The sequence below is a fragment of the Giraffa tippelskirchi genome, chromosome 8, assembly GCF_054371585.1.
Source record: "Giraffa tippelskirchi isolate mGirTip1 chromosome 8, T2T-mGirTip1v1.2.pri, whole genome shotgun sequence".
Lineage (NCBI taxonomy): Eukaryota > Metazoa > Chordata > Mammalia > Artiodactyla > Giraffidae > Giraffa > Giraffa tippelskirchi.
Window position 1 is genome coordinate 29,123,459 of NC_137282.1, and position 24,125 is coordinate 29,147,583.

Sequence of the window (24,125 nt, forward strand, 5' to 3'; positions counted from 1 at the left end):
ACTCATTGGAAAAGACCCTGATGCTGGGAAGGATTGGGGGCAGGAGGAGAAGGGGATGACAGAGGATGAGATGGCTGGATGGCATCACCGACTTGATGGACATGGGTTTGGGTAGACTCCAGGATTTGGACAGGCAAGCCTGGCGTGCTTTGATTCATGGGGTCACAAAGAGTCGGACATGACTGAGCAACTGAACTGACTGTATACTGGAATGTGAAGTCAAGTGGGCCTTAGAAAGCATCACTACGAACAAAGCTAGTGGAGGTAATGGAATTCCAGTTCAGCTATTTCAAATCCTGAAAGATGACACTGTGGAAGTGCTGCACTCAATATGCCAGCAAGTTTGGAAAACTCAGCAGTGGCCACAGGACTGGAAAAAGTCAGTTTTCATTCCAATCCCAAAGAAAGGCAATGCCAGAGAATGCTCGAACTACTGCACAATTGCGCTCATCTCACACACTAGTAAAATAATGCTCAAAATTCTCCAAGCCAGGCTTCAGCAATACGTGAACCGTGAAATTCCAGATGTTCAAGCTGGATTTAGAAAAGGCAGAGGAACCAGAGATCAAATTGGCAACATCCGCTGAATCATCGAAAAAGCAAGAGAGTTCCAGAAAAACATCCCTTTCTGCTTTATTGACTATGCCAAACCTTTTGACTGTGTGGATCACTATAAACTGTGGAAAATTCTTCAAGAGATGGGAATACCAGACCACCTGACCTGCCTCTTGAGAAACCTGTATGCAGGTCAGGAAGCAACAGCTAGAACTGGACATGGAACAACAGACTAGTTCCAAATAGGAAAAGGAGTACGTCAAGGCTGTATATTGTCACTCTGCTTATTTAACTTATATGCAGAGTACATCATGAGAAACGCTGGGCTGGATGAAGCACAAGATGGAATCAAGAGTGCTGGGAAAAATATCGATAACCTTAGATATGCAGACGACACCACCCTTATGGCAGAAAGTGAAGAGGAACTAAAAAGCCTCTTGATGAAAGTGGAAGGAGAGTGAAAAAGTTGGCTTCAAGCTCAACATTCAGAAAACTAACATCATGGCATCTGGTCCCATCACTTCTTGGGAAATAGATGGGGAAACAGTAGAAACAGTGAGATACTTTATATTTTGGGGCTCCAAAATCACTGCAGATGGTGCTTGCAGCCATGAAATTAAAAGACGCTTACTCCTTGGAAGGAAAGTTATGACCAACCTAGACAGCATATTACAAAACAGGGACATTACTTTGCCAGCAAAGGTCCGTCTAGTCAAGGCTATGGTTTTTCCAGTAGTCATGTATGGATGTGAGAGTTGGACTGTGAAGAAAGCTGAGCGCCGAAGAATTGATGCTTTTGAACTGTGATGTTGGAAAAGACTCTTGAGAGTCCCTTGGACTGCAAGGAGATCCAAGCAGTCCATCCTAAAGGAGATCAGTCCTGGTTGTTCATTGGAAGGACTGATGCTGAAGCTGAAACTGCAATACTTTGGCCACCTCATGCGAAGAGTTGACTCATTGGAAAAGACCCTGATGCTGGGAAGGATTGGGGGCAGGAGGAGAAGGGGATGACAGAGGATGAGATGGCTGGATGGCATCACCGACTCGATGGACATGAGTTTGGGTAAACTGTGGGAGTTGGTGATGGACAGGGAGGCCTGGCGTGCTGTGATTCATGGGGTCGCAAAGAGTCGGACATGACTGAGCGACTGAACTGAACTGAATGACTGTATATCCAGGAGAAATTACCACTAAAAATTGCTGTGTTATATTCCTACGAGTGTATCGCCACTTGTGTGTTTTTCCTTTCCTGTGTCCTCATAGCCACCATCCTCGACAGAGCAGTAGCTCTGGCCACTGGCTTCCTTGCCTTCATGTGTGGAGTGGTGCTTGGTTCTTGATGAAACGTGGCCATTCAGGACTTTTCAGTAACCCCTGCAAACAAGCCCAGTGTCTAGTGGGGCATTTGAGACCCTCCAGCAAGACCTGGCTTCAAATCTTGGTTCCCAGATTCAAATCTGGAGGCTTGGGTGACTTGTACACTTTTTTTTTTTCTTTTTTTTAAATGTACCTTTGTAAGGTAGGCTTTCCCTCATCTCTAAATTGGGGATAGTAATACTTAACTGACAAGGGCTATTGTGAGGGTTTGCGATGAATATATTAATACATGAGCTATCTAGTCGGTGCTTTTCACATGCTGGCTGACTCTTGTGAAACTTCCCCAAGTTGGTATGTGAGTCAGTTGCTCTGTCCACATTAGCAAAGAGGGCTTCCTTAGTTCTGCTTTGGCCATAAACACCAACGCTTACCTTGCCTGACTTGGCTTGCAGCCTCCTGTCTACGTAAGTGATCCCGCCCTACCCTGTAAACTCTTCCTGTACCATAAAGTTTTCGCTTAGGAACCCATCTAATAATGATTTATGAATGAATTCACCTAGTTAGCATTTAATCATCCACTGCCTTCTGATCTCTATTGCAGTCTTTTATTATGATAATTATAGTATTATTAGTTAGCTTTATGTAATTTATGTCTCATGCCCCAGTTAATTTACTAATTCCTCGAGGGTAGTAATCGTGTCTTACACGTCTTTGAATTCTCCTTAGCACAGTTCCTCGTGATAATGTGTGCTGAATAAATATTTGGGGGTACCCTGGATGAATGGATACTGCAGACAGTACATCCACAGGAGGGAGGGTCCAGTGGTTAGAACTGTCAGAGAGGGTTAATGGGTGAAAACAGACTCGAGTTGGCTTTTGTCGGGAGGGTGACGTTTATGTAGGTTGGTAAGAGGCCTGGTGCATGGCTATGTGGGGAGAACAAGAAGCCTGCACAGGCATATTTAAAACAAATGATGTAGCTGCAGAAGCAATGGGCCTGGGCACCACTGTGATTGGCTTCTGTGACACAGCATCAAAGTTAAGCCCTGTGCTTATCAGCAACTTCGCTCCCAGGCTTTTGCCTGCCCTCTTACCACGCCGTGACCCACCATCTGTGACGTAACTGGGAACTGACGTGCGGCAGGGCTGCTGGTAGAAGTTCTCTAGGTTTGCCTCTAAGTGAAGATGCCTTTATTCCTCTTCATTCCTGAAGGAAATTTTCACTGTATTTAACATATAAAAATAGCAATTATTTTCTTTGGGTGCTTTTTTAAAAAAAAAATCTATCTTAACTTAATTGTTTTGGTCTCGATACACAGCATGTAGGGATCCTAGTGGGACTGAATCCACGCCCCACACGGTGTAAATGCAGAGTCCCAACCACTGGGCCGCCAGGGAAGTCCTGCTTCAGGTGCTTTAAAGGCATCTTTTCCATCATCTGTGTTCCATGGTTTCTGTTGAGTAGTCACGATAAGGCCTCTTGAGTTTTGTGTGTTTTGACGGTCATGAGCCTTTTTTTTTTTTCAAGAACCCGTTTTTCTTCTGCTGATTTTAAGAGTTTTCTCTATAGTTTTCGTTTTCATCAAAGGTACTACATTATGCCTAGGTGTGGCTTTATTTATAGTAGCGTTTGGGATCTGTAGTGAGTATTAAATTTGTGGTTAGATGGTAATTGATCATTATCTCTTGAAATACTGCTTCTACCTCATTCTTCACTCTTATCTTTGTAGAACTTCCAACTACCAGTGTCTAGACCTTCTGGGCTTCCCTCGTAGCTCGGTCAATCATCTACCTGCAATGCAGGGGACCTGTGTTCGATTCCTGGGTTGGGAAGATCCTCTGGAGAAGGAAATGGCAACCCACTCCAGTGTTCTTGCCTGGAGAATCCCATGGACAGAATCCCATGGACAGACGAGCCTGGTGGGCTACAAACAGTCCATGGGGTCGCAAGAGTCAGACACAACTTAGCTACTAAACCACCAGAACTTTTTAGGTCTAAAATACAATCTGTCAGTGTTATGGATTTTTGATCCTTGATTACACATATCCCACTCTTTTGTCTCAGTGCTTCATTCTTGTCTGTTTTGTCTTCTGGTTCACATTTTTTGGTGACTAATCTGTTGGTAAACTCCCCCTTGAATTCTTATTTAGAATTATCAATAGTTATCCTTTAGTGTAGAATTTCCAGTTTTATAGTTTTCAGTTCTCTGAAAAAAATTTCCATCTTGTTGTTTATTTCCTTAAATGTATTAAGCCTAACTGTTTAAAGACTATGTCTGGAAACATTGGTGTCTGTGTATTCATTAGATCTGTATAAAATCTGTGTATGTATCCCTATTGGTCCATTTCTATTGTTTACTGCTTTCCTTGGTTTTCTATTTTGTTGTCTTTCATCCTCAGATTCCTAGCTATATTGATTGAATGCTGGCCATCGTAAAAACACCAGATAGAATATAAATATTAGGATAATGTTATCTTTCCTCAAGATATGTTTTAAGGTGACTTCTGGTAGTTCCAGATCATTTCAGTTTGATAAAGGATTGAGATTAATCAAAGCCAGGCTTTAATGTTTGAGGCTAGTCTATTTCCATTTCGTTTTATACCTTACGTGACTTTCGTGTTTGGGAGTGGGGAGTTCCCAGGACTCCCTTTTCCTAGCTGGCTCCTGACTTCAGTTCTTATGCCCCTGGTCACTGGAAGTGTCCACAGCCCTGCTCAGCTTCAAAGCCCTGCAGCTTCCTCTCTGGGTTCAGCAGTTGCTCCTAGGCTTGGAGAAGAGCAGCCCCAAATATCAGGCTTACCCTTCCTGTGTTCCTTCCTTCCCCCAGATCTTGCCCTCCTGATTCTTTACCACCTTTTTAGTTCTCTGATGTTTCTAACCATATTTTAAAAAACACACTTTGTTCAGATTTCCTAGTTATTCACTAGGGGAGTTAGGTCTGAATTACCTACCATGCCATTACCAGAAGCAACCCCCCTCTCTCAGCCTAGAGTTTTATTCTCTAAATCCAGCAAGGACCTTAGAAGTCTCTGGTACTGAACATTAACATGATACAAGTGGTGTTTTAGGATGATTAACATGTCAGTGGTATGCAAATCAGAGCAGGGGTTGGGAAAGTCTCCCTAAGTAGAACAGTTAAAAGACCATCTGAGTGTTTTCTGAAGCAAGAGGAAGGCAGATGTTAGGGTTTCTGAGCCTTGGCATTGCAGACAGACCTGAATGAGAGTCTGGGCACCTGTAATGATCAGCAGATTGTCTTGGGCAGTTCCCCAACCTATCCCCTCATCTGAAATATGGGTAATAAAGTCCCTACCTTCTGGGATTGAAGAGAAGTGAGAAGCTCACAGAAAACCTTGGTTTTCATGGCTAGCATGTAGTAAGTGCTCAGTAAGTGGCCTACTATTCTAAGAGCCAAACCGCAGCTATTTAGGTTAAAATTCAAGATCTCGGTTAATGGCACTAACCAGGACCAAAGTTAGCATTGTCAGCCTCATGGGGGATATGAGTTCGTCCCATGAATCACAGTGAACAGCTCTTGTGCCTTTATGTAGCAGCACTGGGGGCCGTAATATTCTAAATACTTGCCATGCACTGAATTGATATATAGTCAATGCCATGGTTTCAAAGATGATCCCAACCCCAAATCACAAAGATGTTAGGATAGCTGATTTTTCAAAGTCAAGCTTGAGGATAGATGCTTCATATTTTAGGTTTGAAAATGTAGTCACTCAGTCGTGTCCAACTATTTTGCCACTCCATGGACTGTAGCCCATCAGGCTCCTCTGTTCCTGGAATTCTTCTGGTGAGAATACTGGAGTGGGTAGCCATTCCCTTCACCAGGGGATCTTCCCAACCCAGGGATCAAACCTGAATCTCCTATATTGCAGGCAGATTCTTTACCATCTAAGCCACCAGGGAAGCCCATGTTTAGGTTTATAGAACCATAAAATTTAAGTATTTCACTTTTAATGCACAGTGTACAGGAAATGAAGCTTACAAAAAAAGATAAATCAGATTATGAGCCTTTACGTTGCAAAAGGATTCCTAGAGTCACAGATAACCTTGGAAATTATCATTGTGAAACCCCTCCTTTCTCTAGATGATTAAAGTGTCCACTGGAGAGATGGAGTGACTAACCCAGGGAGGCACAGTAGTAACAACAAAGTCAGGACTGGAACACAAAGGTCCCAGTTTCTGATGTATTTCGGTCCTCTTGGCAAAAATAGCACCTCTTTGTCTTCCCTGTGGAGTTCCCTGACTTTTTCAGCTCTGTTCAGGTTTCCTGTGGCCTGAGTGTTTGTTCCCAAGGGAAACTTGCATCAAAGAAGGAAGACCCAGCTAGCACCTTGAATTTCACTGCTGGAAGCTAAACAACACAAGCCTCGTAGGCATGGGCTAGATTCCATGTTGAGTTCCACCTTCCCTTCCTTTCACAGATGCATACTCAGCCTCTGATTGTCATGAGAAATCTATGTCAAATGGCAACCTTTTTATTCTCGGTCATGTGGCAAGACCACTGGTAATTCATTACCTGTTTAGTGTGTGGGAGGGGGAGCCAGGCTCTAAAATCCAGTAAGAAAGAGGAAGTGCTTCCATGTAAAAGGGTTATGTCCTAGCCATTAAAACACACACACACACACACACACACACACACACACACACACACACACACACACACACACACACACACACACACACACACACCATGGAACTTGAAATAAGTGAAGCACTTGATAAGAGTTTTCCCTACTCTGATCAGATACTTGCTGTTTTTGCTTTTCACACACACACACACACACACACACACACACACACACACACACACACACACCATGGAACTTGAAATAAGTGAAGCACTTGATAATAGAGTTTTCCCTACTCTGATCAGATACTTGCTGTTTTTGCTTTTCCTAAAAATCTGCTTATAATTTATGACAGTCCGGTCTAAAGATTTAGAATAGTTTCTATATGTGGGATTTCCATAGAGTTTGGCTAGGTGAGCAGTAAACAGTGAGGTTTGGCTAAGCTGCATCCTTGTTAGAGAGACATAGTGTGTAAACGGACTGGGTCAACAGGTGGATGATGCTGCAGAACACGATGCACAGAGACTAGTGGAGGAGGGCTGTCTGCCGGGATGACCAGACTTTGTAGCAAGAAGAACCAGACTCTTCGCACAAGAACCAAGTGAGTCTGGAGCCTTGCTCCTCAGAGTGTGGTCCAGTGACCTAGGAGCTTGTTAAAAGCTGAGAATCCCAGGGCTCACCTAGATCTCCTGAATTGAGATTTGTATGTGCATTAGTGTTGGTGGAGCCCTGGTCTAGGTTTTACAATCAGCTCTTATCTTTACTATCCACAACACTGATAATATCATTGGTTGGTGTAAATCTCTAGTTTTCTCTTCACTCTTGGGATGATGACCAAAATCCTAAGCATGATTTTCCAGGCCTGTGGGATCAGCCTGTCTCTGACGTCACCCTGTTGCTGACTGCCTTTTGCAGCTGGTCCTCCTGCCCCCGGGGTCTTTGCACTGTCTGCTGCCCTGATCTTCCTTTAACTGTAGACAGTAGGAGACCTGTCACCTCACTCGGAGCATCTTCTGTGTTAAGTTTCCTAGGGTGGCCATAACAAAGTACCACAAACTGTGTGACTTCAACAGAAATCTATTCTGTTACAATTCTGAAAGCTGGAAGCCCCAAGTTAAAGTGTTTGTAGGGCTATTCTCCCTCTTAAACCTCCGGGGGAGGGTCGTTCCTGGCCTCTTCCAGCTTCTGGTGGTTGCACGCAGTCCTTGGCTTGTGGCTGCATCCCTCCAGCCTCTGCCTCTGTCCTCACGTGGCTGTCTGCCCCCCCGTGACCGTGTGTGCACATGGGCTTCTGTGTGCATGCGTGTATGCTCAGTCTCTCAGCTGTGTCTGACTCGATGCGAGTCCCTATGGGCTGTGTAGCCCACCAGGCTCCTCTGTCCATGGGATTCTCCAGGCAAGAATACTGGAGTGGGTTGCCATTTCCTCCTCCAGGGGAGCTTCCTGGCCCGGGGATTGAACCCACATCTTCTGCGCCTCCTGCACTGTGGCAGATTGTTCCGCAGAGCCACCTGGGAAGCCCCTCTCTCTGTGTGTCTGTGTCCAGATTTCCCTCTTCTCCAAAGACATTAGGTTCCTGTGAGCCTCTGGTCACATTTTCATCAACTCATTGATATGTAATCTTGTTTTACATGTTTCTGTTTTAAAGACTCCATATTTAATACGTCTTGTAGACAACAAGCAGTAACTCGTGCCTGAAGGAAGTTTATCTCACACACGTATTTTCTAAAAGTCGTGTCACAGCCTTCTTGCACTTAGCGTTTCAGACAGCCCGCTCTGGGGCCATTTTAAATGGCAAAATCACCAACGAAAAACAGGAAAATGTGAAAAATGTTGCACTGGATAGACTGTGAAAAGGACACGTATTTATAGTGTGAGAGCTGAAATAAGGCAGGATGTCACCGGTTTGACCTTAGTTGGGAGCGTGTGCACCAGCTGACTCAGGATTTTCACGTCTCTGGGCATGTCTGTGAAGGGCCAGGGAACACCCCAAGGATCAATTTGGGTGATAGAAATATACTTAGTGAGTAGGTACATTTGCAAATATGAAATCCTCGAATAATGAAGATTGATTGTATTTCCCCACACAGGCTTTAAAGATAGAAAGTTTTTTGCCTTACTTCAGGTGACCATTTTTTCCTAAATGGGTTGTTTGTGGGAAAAAAAAAAAATAGGGGAGGAACATGTTATAAATTACAAATGGAAAGCAGGGGTGTGTTTCTGTGTTGCTGAGCTAAGGTAGGGCTGCAGAGGTTCCTGGGCCACAGCGGTTCTGCTTGTCATCTTGTCCCTCCGGAAGAGCTTGTCATCTCGTATCCACACCTCCTCTCCCCTCTCTACTGCCCAGACCTACCTGCCCCCTCTCTGTGTCTTGAGATCTTTTTAAGAACGAAGATCTCCAGGGTCAGCTGGGTAGAGCCCTCACCATGCACGGTCACCCAGTGAATCTAATGTGAACAGCTTTCCCCCATGCTTCCAGAACTGTCCACAACTGCTTATCATTCTGTACACAAGAGGCGCCCTGGGCTGTGGGAATTGTCTTGTCCCCTGTCTCCTGCTAAACTGGGGGGTCCCTAGATGGTAGGGACCATCTCCTTCCTTCCTGTTCCTGGAACATCACTCTTGATATATGACCTCTGAGTGGGTGGATGAGGGATCGAGCGATTGGAACAGCTTGAGACCCACTCAGAGCAGCCGTGTGGGGCTCCCTGTGGCTGTTCCACGTCCTTTCGGAGTGTCCCAGCGGTTCCTGTCACACCTGAAGCCGCCAGATGAGTGGACAGGGCCAGCCTGCCGTGGTGACCCCATCTTGGCTGACCTTCAGAACTGGTCCTTGTGTTGGACCTCTCTTGCGGCGGACGGCTGCATTTAGGGTTTGTAGGATTATCCAAAGACCTTTGAGAGCTGGAGCTCCTGCTCTCAGTGAATTTACTCTTTGGATAGGAGGAGAGGGTGGGCACAGCTGAAAAGTTTCCGTTTAAAAAAGGTAAGAGTTAGTAAGAATAAACACAACCTTAGAATAGCTGCCCTATAGCAATGTTTGATTTTCCGATGAGCAGTACAAGATCGTGGGTATTGTGGGACGTGGAGGAGGAGGGATTCCTGCAGCTGGAGTGTCTGGGAGGCCTTGTGGGGAGGAGGGTGGAGACCGGGTCTTGGAGAATGGCTCGGGATTGGCGAGGCCGGAAAGAGGAGCGAGGAGGAGGTGGTGTCTGTGACAGCGAGTGGGTCAGAAGTGGGGAAAAGGTCCAAGGGAAAGGCAAGGGCTAGGCTTAATTCTAGAGTCGAAATAGGCTTTACAGGCAGAGAGTGCAGCTCCACGTGGCTCATAGGGATGCTTGCCCTCTGGTGCGAGCTGCAGGCCGGGCACAGAGGAGACAGGAAGACCTCTGTGAGCTGGAAGAGAGCGTTACTGAGACTATGACCATCCCAGCCCGAAGTCATCGGGACAGAATATCCAGAGCTCATTTCTGGAGGAGAAGATGACCCAAGGATAGATGAGGCAGCCAAGGGTTGAAAAGAGGGTCATGTCCCACTGTCCATAAGTCCTATGGAACTGGAGACTTGGTCGCCATTGTCTCTGCTTTTGCATCGAATGCAAACTTGTGTGTAAATAGGCTGAAGATGAACCAGTGATCCCGCTCTGGGTATATTTAGGTGGGCGAGGGATAGACTGTGTAGAAATGCATCTGGAAGGAGCTGGGAGAGGCGTTATGTGGGCTGGTGGAGGAGAGGTGACCCCAGGTCAGAGGGAGCGGGTAGCAGTAAAGAAAGATACTTGAGGGAGCACTCTGAATAAGAGATGCTTTCACATAAAAGTGATGCTGAAGCCAGAGCAGGAGGCTGGTGTGCTCTGCGGGGAGACAGGCTACATCAGGAGGGGATGGCTAATTGGCAAAAGACCTTGGAACCAAATGAACTGATAGCTTAAGAGCTTACCCAAACATGCCTGTGTTGGGATTTCAAAGCTTGTCAATAACTCAGATATCCCAAAGGAATGGCTACTGTGTCCACCCTTGGCACTTAAAAAGGTGATGCCCAAGGGTACTTGTAAAAGGGTACTGGTCCTCTGGGTACCTGATACACTGAAGGTATCTGCTGTAAACACAGCCAAGTTGGGAGCGGGTAAGACCCTGGGTTAGGGTTTCCCAGGGTGGTACAGTGGTAAAGAATCTGCCTGCCGATGCCAGAGAGACAGGAGATGCAGGTTTGATTCCTGGTTAGGAAAATACCCTGGAGGAGGAAGTTAACAACCCACTGCAGTATTCTTGCCTGGATAATCCCATGGACAGAGGATCCTGGTGGGCTACAGTCCATAGGATAACAAAAAATTGGCCGCAACTGAGCATGCTTGTGCAAAACCCAGCGTTAGGTATCCGAGCCCTCTGACTGGCTGCGTTTCTGCATCATGGGACCCTCTTAGCTGAGAGCAGGCATGGCCCTCACTCCACATCGCCCCACGGAGACAGCCCCTCGGGAATGAGTGGGGCAGGATGCTCCAGGGCAAAGCCCCTAATACGCTCTCGTAGCCCCCCGGCCCCCGGGTACACATAAGCTGTGTGATTTTGAGGAAAAGGAGCATACAGTCTGTCAGGCATGGTGTCAGACTTCACCTGTGGACATGACAGTGAGCAGCAGAAATGCCTGATGTTGTGTTTGCTGTTCTGCAGAAAGACACCATGCCGGTGGAAAGGATGCGTATGCGCCCGTGGCTGGAAGAACAGATCAACTCAAATATGATACCAGGGCTGAAGTGGCTTAGCAAGGTAAGTGTGTGCGTAGTAAGTGTGTGCGTACGTGTGTGCATGTGTATATGTATGTGATTGCGTGTGTCTGTGTGAGAGAAATCCCTACTAAAAGCAGCTGCGTGTGGACTGCCTCGAGCAAAATTGTTCTTTGTGTACAAAATATTATGCTGATTTATTACAAAAACCAACCAAGCAAAAATGATTATGAAAATATCAGAGAATCATCAATAGAAGATTTATCATCACTTCAGACTGTAGCCTTGACCCTGAGTTAAGGCTCTGGTCTCGTGAATGACTGTTGTGGGAAGCATCTCGCTGTATTTCTATTCAGTGCTTCTTACCCTTGTCCATTTCTGAATATTCTTTCTTGCTTCTCCTGCCTGGTTTTCTAGGGTTGGAGGACATGGAACTCTAGGGCTTTCTATTGGGAAGGGAGTATATTGATTTTCTTTTCAGTATTCTCTATGTAAAGAAAACTTTTGTTTTTGTCTTTAAAAAAAATGCTTTTACTTTTATTATGAAACCCTGTTTGTGTGCCTACCTGTCCGAAAAAAGCAGTATTCTGTCATTTACAACCCCCTCCCACATATGTACATAAATACTTTCTTACTTTTATCAACCTCAAAGCTCTCAGTTTAGTTGATCCTGACTCTTAGGGGATGAATCAGGAAGCCATTGGATGTAAAAATAAAGAACACCTGGAAACATTCAGTTATAATCTAGAAAAGCGATGACTACATCATGCTTTCTTTAAGACAGCCCAGGAGCGATTTCTTTCCCACTACCAGGAGTATTACGGTTCTTCTGAGCAAGTGTCTTTTTCCTCTTCTACCTCCCCCTGTGTTTTTAATCTTAAGGACACGATGAATAATTTAGCAAGTCAGGCTTTACCTTTGCATCACTTGCTGAGAGCTGACAGCCAGATTGTGGCCGCTCCTAACAAGTGTACAAAATATTGCAGCGTAATTTTTGTATGAATATTACTCCTTGCTTCATTTTTATCTTCTCAGATATCTCTCAATCTTATTTCTTTTTTTCCTTCTTCCTTGTTTACCTATTTTTTTCATTTATTTTAAATGTAATGGTGTGTTGTATTTGCATATCTATTTAAACGAGTCCCTTCTGAAACAAGATGGCATAGAAGTAAACAGAAATATTTTAAGTAAAGCATATGCTCACTTCAAATGACCTGTCCTATATTTTAAGGTCTTAGGGCAAACAATATATTTTTCCAGCCTTGCTGTGTCTGTAGTGTTTTAGGTTTGTATCCTGGAGGGGCTTTGTAATTAGCCTCTTCCAAAGAAACAAGTCATCAGTTCAGTTCAATTCAGTTGCTCAGTCATGTCCAACTCTTTGTGACCCCATGGACTGCAGCACGCCAGGCCTCCCTGTCCATCACCAACTCCCGGAGTTTACTCAAACTCATGTCCATTGAGTTGGTGATGCCATCCAACCATCTCATCCTCTATTGTCCCCTTCTCCCCTCTTCAATCTTTCCCAGCATCAGGGTCTTTTCAGATTAGTCAGTTCTTCGCTTCAGGTGGCCAAAGTAATGCAGTTTCAGCTTCAGCATCAGTCCTTCCAATGAATATTCAGGACTGATTTCCTTTAGGATGCACTGGTTTGATCTCCTTGCAGTCCAAAGGACTCTTGGAGTCTTCTCCAACACCACAGTTTAAAAGCATTAGTTCTTCAGCGCTCAGCTTTCTTTATAGTCCAACTCTCACATCCATACATGACTACTGGAAAAACCGTAGCTTTGACTAGACAGACCTTTGTTGGCAAAGTAATGTCTCTGCTTTCTAATAAGCTGTCTAGGTTGGTCATAACTTTTCTTCCAAAGGGCAAGCGTCTTTTAATTTCATGGTTGCAGTCACCATCTTCAGTGATTTTGGAACCCCCCAAAATAAAGTCTGTCACTGTTTCCACTGTTTCCCCATCTGTTTGCCATGAAGTGATGGGGCCAGATGCCCTGACCTTAGTTTTCTGAATGTTGAATTTTAACCAGTCATCAGGTAGATTTTTTTTCTCATTTTGCAGACAAGGAAACCAAGGCTTGTAGGTTTAGGAGGATTATATTTTGAAGAACAGGTAATACTGCCTATATTGATTTAGGATGTGAAATTAAAGCAGATGTTTCTGATTTCTGAAGAGAAGTCAGTTGTTTGCCTTTGCTTTTTCCTTTTCAAAACCCACCCACCCATTTTGGCTAGCTTTGACACAGTGGCGTGCTTCGAACATCACCATGTCTTCTGCAAGTGGGCTCTTAATACACTGCAGTTTGTTGTTGTCTGTAGCAGGTTGAATGGTAGCCCCCCTCAAAGATATGTCCACATCCTGACCCCCAGAACCTGTGGTTGTGACCTTATTTGGAGAAAGGGTCTTGGCCGACGTAAGTAAACTTAAGGATGTCAAGATGAGATCATCCTGGGTTATCTGGTGGGCTGATCCAATGACAAAGGTCCTTATAAGACACAGAAGAGGGACTTCCCTGGCGTTCCAGTGGTTAAGACAATTCACCTTCCAATGCAGGGGGTATAGGTTCAATCCCTGGTCAGGGAGCCAAGAGCCACATGCCTAGCAGCCAAGAAACCAGAACATAGAACAGAAGCAATATGGTAACAGATTCAGTGAAGACTTTAAAATAATGGTCTGCATGAAAATAAAAACAAAAAATCTTAAAAAAACAAAAGACACAGACGAGGAGACACACCCACAGAGGAAAAGGCCAAGTGGAGAAGGAGGCAGGGACTAGAGTGCTGCAGCCATAAGCCAAGAACACCTGGACCCACTGGAAGCTGGAAGAGGCAAGGGAGGATTCTCCTTAGAGCCTTTGGAGGGGATACTGCCCTGCTGGTGTCTTGATTTTGGATTTCTGGCCTCCACAGAAAAATAATAGGATCCATTTCTGTGGTGCTAAGCCATTCAGTGGATGGCAGTTTGTTATGACAGCCCAAGGAAGCTCACACCCCCTCTCAGGAGCTACTTGTTCACCAGGGCTGTCCACTGAGATACCTTGTCCTCCATCCCCCCTGTCTGTGTATTTTGGATTTTGTTGTTCAGTTGCTAAGTTGTGTCTGACTCTTTTCGAACCCATGTACCGCAGTGCAGGGGCTCCTCTGTCCTCCACTATCTCCCAGAGCTTGTTCAAATTCAGGTCCATTGAGTCAGTGAAGCCATCCACCCATCTCGTTCTCTGTCATCCCCTTCTCCTCCTGCCTTCAGTCTTTCCCAGCATCAGGGTCTTTTCCAGTGAGTCAGCTGTTTGTGTCAGGTGGCCAAAGGATTAGAGCTTCAGCTTTAGCATTAGTCCTTCCAATGAATTTGCAGGGTTGATTTCCTTCAGGATTGACCGGTTTGATCTCCTTGCAGTCCACTGGACTCTAAAGAGGACCAGAAAGTGAATGGATTCTTCTTGGTGCAGCTGAACACTTTGTGCCTCTCAGGCAATCCTTCGTGTGGAGCTTTACTCACCTGGCTCTTGGCTCCTGAGTGCCTTCCCTGGTGCAGAAGGACAGGAGATCTCCACCACCTTGTCCTCTGCTGGGCTGGGCATGGGCCAGGCTGAAGGACAGAGAGGGGGCAGTGGCTGCAGCAGATGGCACCTCCTAGGACGATGCTGTGCCCACAGCTCCTGGGCTGCCTGAGGGCCCAACGCCGACGGAAACACCCTGTAGCTGTAGTCACTGTAGATGTTGGGTGGCCTCGGGGCATTTCCTGTCTGTACCCACACCTCCCCAGGGCATCTATTTATAGGTTTCTGCTAACTTAGGCTTGCTGGCATTCGGCTGTCTGCATAAATATTTCATTCAGACCCCACTGTTATTCCCTGCCCATTCATAAGCCCAAGAATCCCTACTTGTATTTTGAGTGGTTTGAGGTCATCCCGAATTCTCTTCTGCTGAAGGCTGTTGTGAGTCTTAGAAAAGCCGTGCTGTCCTCGGGGCTTGGTGCTTATGGGGAGGCACTCCAGGCTGGCCACGTACCAGGGCTGCTTGACCGTCGCTGAGAGCCTATTGCCAGGCGTGACACCCTGGAGGCTCCAGGTAACATTGTGCTGAGAATGAATGGATGAAGGATGGCTACTTGAAGGGGAGGAACATCGGTGACTCTCTTTTTGTTCTTTTGAGATAATTAGACTCAAGAACACTGAGTTGGCACTGGTCACATCGCTCTCAAATGGAGACTTCATCATACCCAGTGCATTCCTAGTAAGAGATGAATAGGTGGCCGATTAATGCCTTAAATTTGTTTCCATCTCCTGCTTCCAATACATGAAGGGGTGGGGAAGTGAATGAAAGTCTGTTGCTCAGTTGTGTCCGACTCTTTGCAACCCTGTGCACTGGAGCTCACCAGTCTCCTCTGTCCGTGGGATTTCCCAGGCAAGAATACTGGAGTGAGTTGCCATTTCCTTCTCCCAGGGATCTTCCTGACCCAGAGATTGAACCTGTGCCTCCTGCTTAACCGGCATATTCTTTTACCACTGAGCCACCAGGGAAGATAAATAGGTGGCTGATTAATGCCTTGAATTTGTTTGCATCTCCTGCTTCCAATACATGAGGGAGTGGGGGCTGATGGAACAGGTGCTCTGGATTCCTCTGGAGGAGTGGTGAGGAGGTTTGCACAGCAGCATTGTACCTAGCTCCTGAAAGGGGCTGTGGCTTGGGCCAGTTGCTTTTTATTTTGAGTATTTGCAAATATACATAGTATGCTTGAATGATCTAACGACTAGAAAGAATAGTGTAGCAAATTCCCTTCTAGATTTAAAACTCACATCTAGGTTGAACAACTATTAAGAGTTAAAAAATCTGTGTGTTGGGAAGTGATTAAAGCAACTCCCTGACTGGGTATATCTGTAAGACCCAGGCACATTTTCTTATGGATTCACAATACCGTTACCAGTTGGATAATCGTAAATTAATCATAATTAGTCATCATTTACAGAGACAACAATGTCAACCCGCTCCAGTACCCTCGCCTGGAGAATCCCACAGATGGAGGAGCCTAGTAGGCTACAGTCCATGGGGTCGCTAGGAGTCGGCCACTGAGCGGCTTCATTTTCCCTTTTCACTTTCCTGCATTGGAGAAGGAAATGGCACCCCACTCCAGTGTTCTTGCCTGGAGAATCCCATGGAGAGAGGAGTCTGGTGGGCTGCCGTCTCTGGGGTCGCACGGAGTCGGACACGACTGAAGCAACTTAGCAGCAGCAGCAGCAGTCATCATTTAAAATGTCGTTACTGCCCCATCCTCGTCAGAATACCTTGACTCTCCCCCAGATACCTTCCTGGGATTTATTTGTTCCATCAGAAGCCACAGCAGGACCCCCGGGTTGTGTTTGGTTCCTGACTGGGAGCAGCGCCCGCTCCGTTTTTGCCGTGTCTCCATTGGCTTGTTGAAGAGACCGGGTCTGTTCTGGATTTGTCCTCATGCTTGATTTTGTGGTTTCCCTGGGCTGTTTCTTGAGGAAGGAAGGAGGCGGCATCCAGGTTCACTGTTCTCATCACTTCGATTGATTCCCACCCTGATTATTGAGGCTCCTGTTTCTCCCGGGAGGTCTGCCTGGACCCAGGCGCCAAGGCCGCCTCCCTGAGCCCTGGAGGTCATCGGGTAATTCTGACCTTTTCCTGCTCTGCACTTTGAAAGCAGCTGTACTTGTGTAAATATCAGGCCATCTCAGAACACAGTGAGAAGTCCAAACAAAAATAGCAAGCGACATTGGAACATCTTATAAATATTGGGGGAGTGAAGCGGCCGTGGGAGATAAGAAGGCCGGATTCCACTTGAGGCCAAGGTATGTTTGTTCTGCATTGCTCAAAATTATCTCAGATGTTCTTCTCAACTTGAGCCGGGCTTATCTCTCCTGCCTACAGGTGGGCAGAGGTCTCTCCATATGGAAATACAAGTGGACTCTGCTTCTGTGTTCAGCCCTTCCATACACGGTGTGTGCAGCCACCCTGGAAAAATGTCTATTCAGGTCCTTTGCCCATTTCAAGGGGGTTCATCGTGGGTGATTGCTAGGTTCAGTCATTAACTTGCATGGAGGTTTCATGATTTGGGCATGATTTCTGGAGACTAGGTTTGGAGGTGTGTGTGTGTGTTGTTGCTGTTGTTGATTCACTAAGTTGTGTGTGCTTGTGCACACACACACGCTTGAAAAGATCTACTTATCAGGATCGATTTTGTGTCTCAGGAGATTGATTTCAGATTGTGTCACCCCAGATCTCCTTTGATCTAGAAAAAAGTACAAGAGTCAGATTCTTTAAGGGTGCATATCTTTAAGCATAAACCTTTAGATTCTGTTTGTGTACTTCAGGAAACATTCTTTCAGAGATAAATTTATGTTGTTGTTTTTTGTTTTCCTGAGAATGTTAAAAACTGTATTGAGTGATTTTGCGCTCTGATATTCATCTACCGTAAAAAGTAAAGTTTCACTTGACCCTCTTCAGATCACCGCCCTTTTGAAACTGGCCAACCTGAAACCTTACCCTCTCTCAGTGGATGATACAGCGTGAACGCGGAGGGTTTTATGAAAAACCTCTCACTTTCAGTTCTTCTTTATTGACTACGTTTCATATATATATGGAATTTTCCCCTTTAACAGTTCTGGGGAACCCTCAAATGTTCTGACATATTTTTAGTTCAGGCTTTGTGATTGGTTCTGTGGGGAGGCACCAAGTCCCTTTTGGGTCGGTGGGGCCCGTTTGTATCTTTCATTGTGTGAAACCAAAGTGGTGGAAAATCCCTCCTGACATTTACTTTCCTGCTCCAATGTATTGTGCAAAGATTTTTTTTCCCCATCCCTAGAAATGACCAGACCTACCTTGAGAGCTTTAAAAAAAATACAGTTTTCTTGGTCTTTAATCTCCATGGAATCCAAGTCAGCGGATCTGTTGTAGGTCAGGAAATCTAAATCTAAACTCTGGGAGACAACTGGCAGTGTGAGTCAGTGATTGAATATGGGATCACATAACCTAGGTTTTGAATTTGGATATTTACTAATATTACCGTGAGTTCCTTGAATGGATAATTTAAATCTGTTCCTCAGTTTCTTTAACTGTAAAGCGGAAATAGTAACATATACACAGCTCCTTCGGGGGGTTGCAAGAAACAAAACTGAGACCGTGTGAACATGCAAAGTAAACTGGGTTTCACCTAAGTAATTCTACTATTTTGTTTCCAAAGCACCAGTTTCTAGTCATATGTTTGCCAGGGTTGATTTAAGCAGTTTTGAGTTGGGATGTAAGAGACATGGAGAAGGTCTGCTATGACAAGAACTGTACTTGGGGGACTTTTCTTCAGAAAAGCAGTATCATCCTCATGTAATTGGTACATCTTTGTTTATATTTGTTGCTTTCTCCTCAGACAGGGTAGTAGACACATAGGGAGTAGAACAAAATCTTTTAAAGTTGTTTTTTTTTAACTTCTGTATTTTGTTTTATTTTATTTATGTATTTGTGGCCATGCCACCTGTTTGGGATCTTTATTTCCCCAGCCAGGGATCAAACCTGTGCCGCACCCCCCACCCACCCGCAATGAAAACTCAGAGTCCTAACCCCTGGACATGAGTTTGAGTAAACTCCAGAAGTTGGTGACGGAGAGGGAGGCCTGGCATGCTGCAGTCCATGGGGTTGCAAAGAGTCAGACACAACTGAGCAACTGAACTGAACCCCTGGACCTCCAGGGAAGTCGCTAAAACAAAATCTTTCATTTCTGTTGGCTGCATGAGCAGATTGAGATATTCAGTCTCTGACAATGGCCTCAGACACCCCGACTTCCCTTTAGTAGTGAAATGAGTATTGCTTTGGAGAGTTGCCTAATTTTTGAAAATTTCTTTATTTTTAATTGAAGGATAATCACAATGTTGTGTTGGTTTCTACCATACATCAGCATCGATCAGCCATAGGTATATACATATGTCTCCTCCCTCTTGAGCCAGCCTCCCTCCTCCCAGCCCATCCCATCCCTCTAGTTTGTCACCATGCCCTGGGTTGAGCTCCCTGCATCATACCTCCAATTCCCACTGGCTGTCTATTTTACATATGCTAGTGTATATGTTTCTGTGCTAGAGTTGCCTGATGTTTAATTTACCTAAGACACCGGGAGTTCCTCTTTACCATGTGACAGAAATAAATCATAAGCCATAGACATTTCAGTCAGTGGCCGGTTACCTGTGGTCCTGTAAAAAAGGAGGCACAGATAATGAAACACATTGGCATTTCCCAAATCATCACTTTTGACCTTGAAATTTATTTCTAGCCTACCAGACTCCACCTGCCTCTCAATCTCACATAGTAGACGGTCAAGGTTTGGGTCTTAGTGAGGAAGTAGGTTTGGTTTACCATAGGCATTCAGCAAACCCAGTGATTTTTACTTAGTGGGGAGTCTTACTAGCGAAAACTAGCTGGAACCCTCGACAATGATGGCCTGAAACCCTTGGCTGCAGTTCTTATTTACTTTTTTCTTTTTTTTTAGGAAAAGAAGATTTTTCAGATCCCCTGGATGCATGCTGCTAGACATGGGTGGGATGTGGAAAAAGATGCACCCCTCTTTAGAAACTGGGCCATCCATACAGGTATGAACCTCGCATCATCTCCAGAAGCTGTCACTGTTGCTTTTTTTTGTTGGTTTCATGCTTTTTAAAAATCAAGGTATAACTGATAAATTAAATTGCAGGATATTTAAAGTGTACTTTGTTTTTTGGTTGAGAATATTTAAGTTCTGCTCTCCTGGCAAATTTCAGTTATATGATAGACTGTTAGCTATTGTTTCTTTTTATTTTTACTGCATGTATGAAATGCCCTGGCTTATGGTTTCATGAAGATAGTGCTGGTAAACCTGTGACTTATCTCCAGACACATCCAGGACATATGAGCTATAGACTTCATCACTCAGAAGTGAAGCTCCACCCATTCCATAGAAACCGAGTCTTTAAATTTCCTTGACATGTGGTTTTCTTTTTTAAAATTTTTTTAACACCAAAAACATTGTGTATTGGGGTATATTCGATTAATGTTGTGGCAGTTTCAGGTGAACAGTGAAGGAACTCAGCCATATAAATGTGATTTTCTGATGAAGTTCGCCAGGTGTGTACCAGGGGGATGTAGAACTGATTTGTTTCGAATTATCTCCCCCAAAGGTGATCGAGATTATATTTATTTATAATATAATTCAACTAGAGAGCTGTTTCTTTTACTATTTATTTAGCTATGTATTTCTTATTACTTACTATTTATTTATTTAGCTGTTTATTTTTTATTATTTACTCACTATTTATTTCTTATTATTTATTTGCTCTTCATTTATATAGCTATTTATTTATAATATAGTTTAACTAGGGAGCTGTTTATTTGAAAGTCTGTTGAAAAAGAGACCTTCCAGTGACCTATGCTTGTTGCTCTCCTGGCCTCCTGAAGTGAAGTGAGGTGAAAGTTGCTCAGTCATGTCTGACTCTTTGCGACTATACAGTCCATGGAATTCTCCAGGCCAGAATACTGGAGTGGGTAGCCGTTGCCTTCTCCAGGGGATCTTCCCAACCAGGGATTGAACCCAGGTCTCCCACGTTGCAGGCCGATTCCTTACCAGCTGAGCCACCAGGGAAACCCTCCTGACCTCCTAGCTTTTTCTTTTCCTTACCTTGATTCTCCACATCGATTTCTACCCTTAATTTCTCCCAAGCTGCTTTGTAGACCCAGAGTGACCATTCTGTTCCGGTTTGCCCTGGAACTGTTGGGTTTTAAAGCAAAAATTCCCGCATCCCAAGAACCGTCTCAGCTCAGAACAAACCAGGACGTTTGTTCACTGTAGGCGTGGCCTGGAATGAAAAGCATTCTCTCTACGACCTGCCGGCAATCCTGTTTCCAGAAATTTTTACTCTGGAAATAATTTTCCCTCTCTCTCTTTTTTTTTTTCTTAACCTTCATTCTTTCGACTGTTTCGTTAGGAAAGCATCAACCAGGAATAGATAAACCTGACCCGAAAACGTGGAAGGCGAATTTCCGATGTGCCATGAACTCCTTGCCTGACATCGAGGAAGTCAAGGACAAAAGCATAAAGAAAGGAAACAATGCCTTCAGAGTCTACCGGATGCTGCCTATGTCTGAGCGACCTTCTAAGAAAGGTAGATAAAGATACTTACTGGCTAAAACAACCGCCGCTTTAATAGCGCCTTTGTGATTTCTTGATTTCCACAATCGTAGCCACAGCAAGGATACAACCCTTGTTCCCATTGTGGATGTTAATTCTGCCCTTACTTGGCTGGGTAAAATGACTCTCAGGGCCCCAAAGAAAGGAAAAGAAATGTTTGGGATCTTGACCATGTACAGATTACAGCAATAAATGCACTGAGAGTTTCAGAAAGAATTTAACGTAGGGGAAATGTCTCTCTGTTCCTCATGGGTTAATCCCGAACTGTTTTTGTTGCCACAGGAAAGAAACCAAAGACAGAAAAAGAAGACAGAGTGAAGCACATCAAGGTAATCTTTGTGCAGAGAGGAGGCCAAAGTTGTGATCATACTAGTGATTCATAGTCTGTCTCATGAAAGCAAGCGATGTGGTCTCTGTGAAGTATTTAATCTTGCTTCCTTTGCTGTTGAGATTTCTGTGCTTTTCATGTCTCCTCTTTGGCATGTGCCCGCTTGTAGGCTCAGGTACACACACCTGCCCTGCTTCATCCAATTTCCCTGAACGATTTATGAATGAACTCACAAATCCACGCTGAGCCTGGCAGTCTCAGGCCTCCATCTGGCCCCTGCAGCTCTTGCCAGCTGGTGACTTAGCTCCAGCTAAGCTCCAGCAACCCGCTACTATCTGGTAATATCAAGTATATTTTCAGGCCATTAAATATATTTTAAAGTATATTCAGTTCAGTTCAGTCGCTCAGTCGTGTCCGACTCTTTGCGACCCCATGAATCGCAGCACGCCAGGCCCCCCTGGTATTATACTTATATTAAATACCTACATTTATATATGTGTGTGCTTAGTCACTCAGTCGTGTCCGACTCTTTGTGACCTCGAGCCTGGCAGGCTACAGTCTGTGGGGTTGCAAAAGGCTTGGACGTGACTGAGTGACTGAGCCCACATGCACACACACATATAAATATATGTTTCTTTCTTTCTTTTTTATTTTTTCCCTTGATAGACTATTAGTTTGTGGTCTGTTCAAGCCCTCTATTTGTGTGAATCTCAACATAGAACTAGCTTTCATAACTCCCGAAGGTCTCCCGTAGGGATGTGTTTGTGCGTGTGAGCCTTTCCGTCGGCTGTGTGGTCTGAAACCCCCTACCCTGGGAGGGTCTTTGTGTGTTGATTGGGTGGCCCTTGTTCAATAGCCAGAGAATCGCCAAATGTCCCGTGAGAAACTGAAGGTGAGCTTCAGTTGCTAAGCAAAGAGCAGACTCTGCAGTCTGGGCCCGTAGACCATGGAGAGACGATGGGCTGTTCAGTGCCCCCTGTTTGCAGATGAGGAGACGGTGGCGTGAGAGGGTTGAGTGACACGGGCCCAGGGGCAGCGGGACATGTGGCCAACTTCACATGGTAACTTAGAACTGAACTTACAAGTGATTCCAAGTACTCTGATTACTACTCTAGAATAACTGTTGAAGGAGAATCCAAATTATCCAGATAGCACAATGTTTAAAAGCAGACCACTGAGTCAAAATAGTCGGAAAAACACACACAAAAAATGGACTTCAGTTTGACTTGTGAAGGTAGTTAGAGGGGAAAACTTAGGTAAATGGTTAAAATTTCAGACACATTTACTTCTACAATGGAAAAGAAATATTTTAGCTAGAGTGTTTCAGTAGTGAGACCTCTAGTTTCCACTTTCAGTATTTTTAGTTGGTGCCTTACTTTAAATATAGCACAGTATAGGCCTCATTTTAACTTTTTATTATGGAAAAATTTTATACACACAGGAAGGAGGCAAGTGAGTCAAATGTACTTCATAGACCATCACCTCGATTTCAACATCAATCAGCTCATGGATATTTTATTACATTAGTACCTCTGTCCACTTCCCTATATGCATGAAACTGCAGATACTCAACCATTTTTGACTTACAGAAATAATTTCATATGGTTCAGCCCAATATTTTAAAGCAGATTCCAAACATCATTTCTTTCACAGCTACTTCAATAAATATCTTTAAAAGACAGGTGCTCTTTAAAAATAATCCAGAATCATTATTACCTCTGAAAAAATTAATAGTAGTTCTTCAGTATCACCAAATATCCATCCAGTCAGTGCTAAAAATTTCTAATTTGTCTGCTAAGTTTCATAGTTTTTATACAAACTGATCACTTGAATCAAAATCATACGAAGTTGACATGTTGTGATTTTTGTATATGTCTCAAGTCTTTTTAACCTATGGGTTTCCACTAGATTACTTTCAAAAAATTATTTTTTTCTTGCAATTGAAGAAATTTTGTTATTCATTGTATCAAATTTCCCACAGTTTGGATTTTTTTTAGGGCCTACATTCTGATTATTCTTGTTTAGTCAGAAAAGTATAACTTCCACAAATATGTAATTTTGAAGAATCCTCTACAGTCTTAAGTACAACTCTATCATATTTACTGCTATTAATATTTTCACAGCATCTACCTTAGTCACTGGTACAAAACAGATAATTAATACATATTTGATCACTGCATAGATAGATGAGCATTTGTTGACCAGGTAGATGCATAAATAAATATATGGGGAGGAAGTGGAGGGTTAGAATGTGGATTAAATTTCATAATCTCAGTTAATGGAGAAATAAAAATGGAGTAACAGATGCTCACTTTTCAGTTGACTTTGCTCAGACATATCCACCAGAAGCAATGACTATTAGATGCCAATGATTGTAAGATGTACTATTTTTTTTTATCTGTAAGCAAGAAAAACTGCTTGCAGTGAAATCCTGACACACACAATTGATC

At 44.2% G+C, this 24,125-nt stretch overlaps 1 protein-coding gene across 4 annotated transcripts in view; it reads left to right on the forward strand.

Annotated features, from left to right (window-relative positions):
- Positions 1-24,125, forward strand: part of IRF2 (interferon regulatory factor 2) — an 86,721-nt gene that overhangs the window by 33,286 nt on the left and 29,310 nt on the right. For all 4 annotated transcript variants that reach the window (XM_081521878.1, XM_081521880.1, XM_081521879.1 and 1 more), the window contains 4 exons: positions 11,127-11,222; positions 19,677-19,776; positions 21,145-21,321; positions 21,630-21,676. In XM_081521878.1, the coding sequence (XP_081378004.1) occupies positions 11,127-11,222; positions 19,677-19,776; positions 21,145-21,321; positions 21,630-21,676 (420 nt within the window). The remainder of the gene's footprint in view (positions 1-11,126; positions 11,223-19,676; positions 19,777-21,144; positions 21,322-21,629; positions 21,677-24,125) is intronic.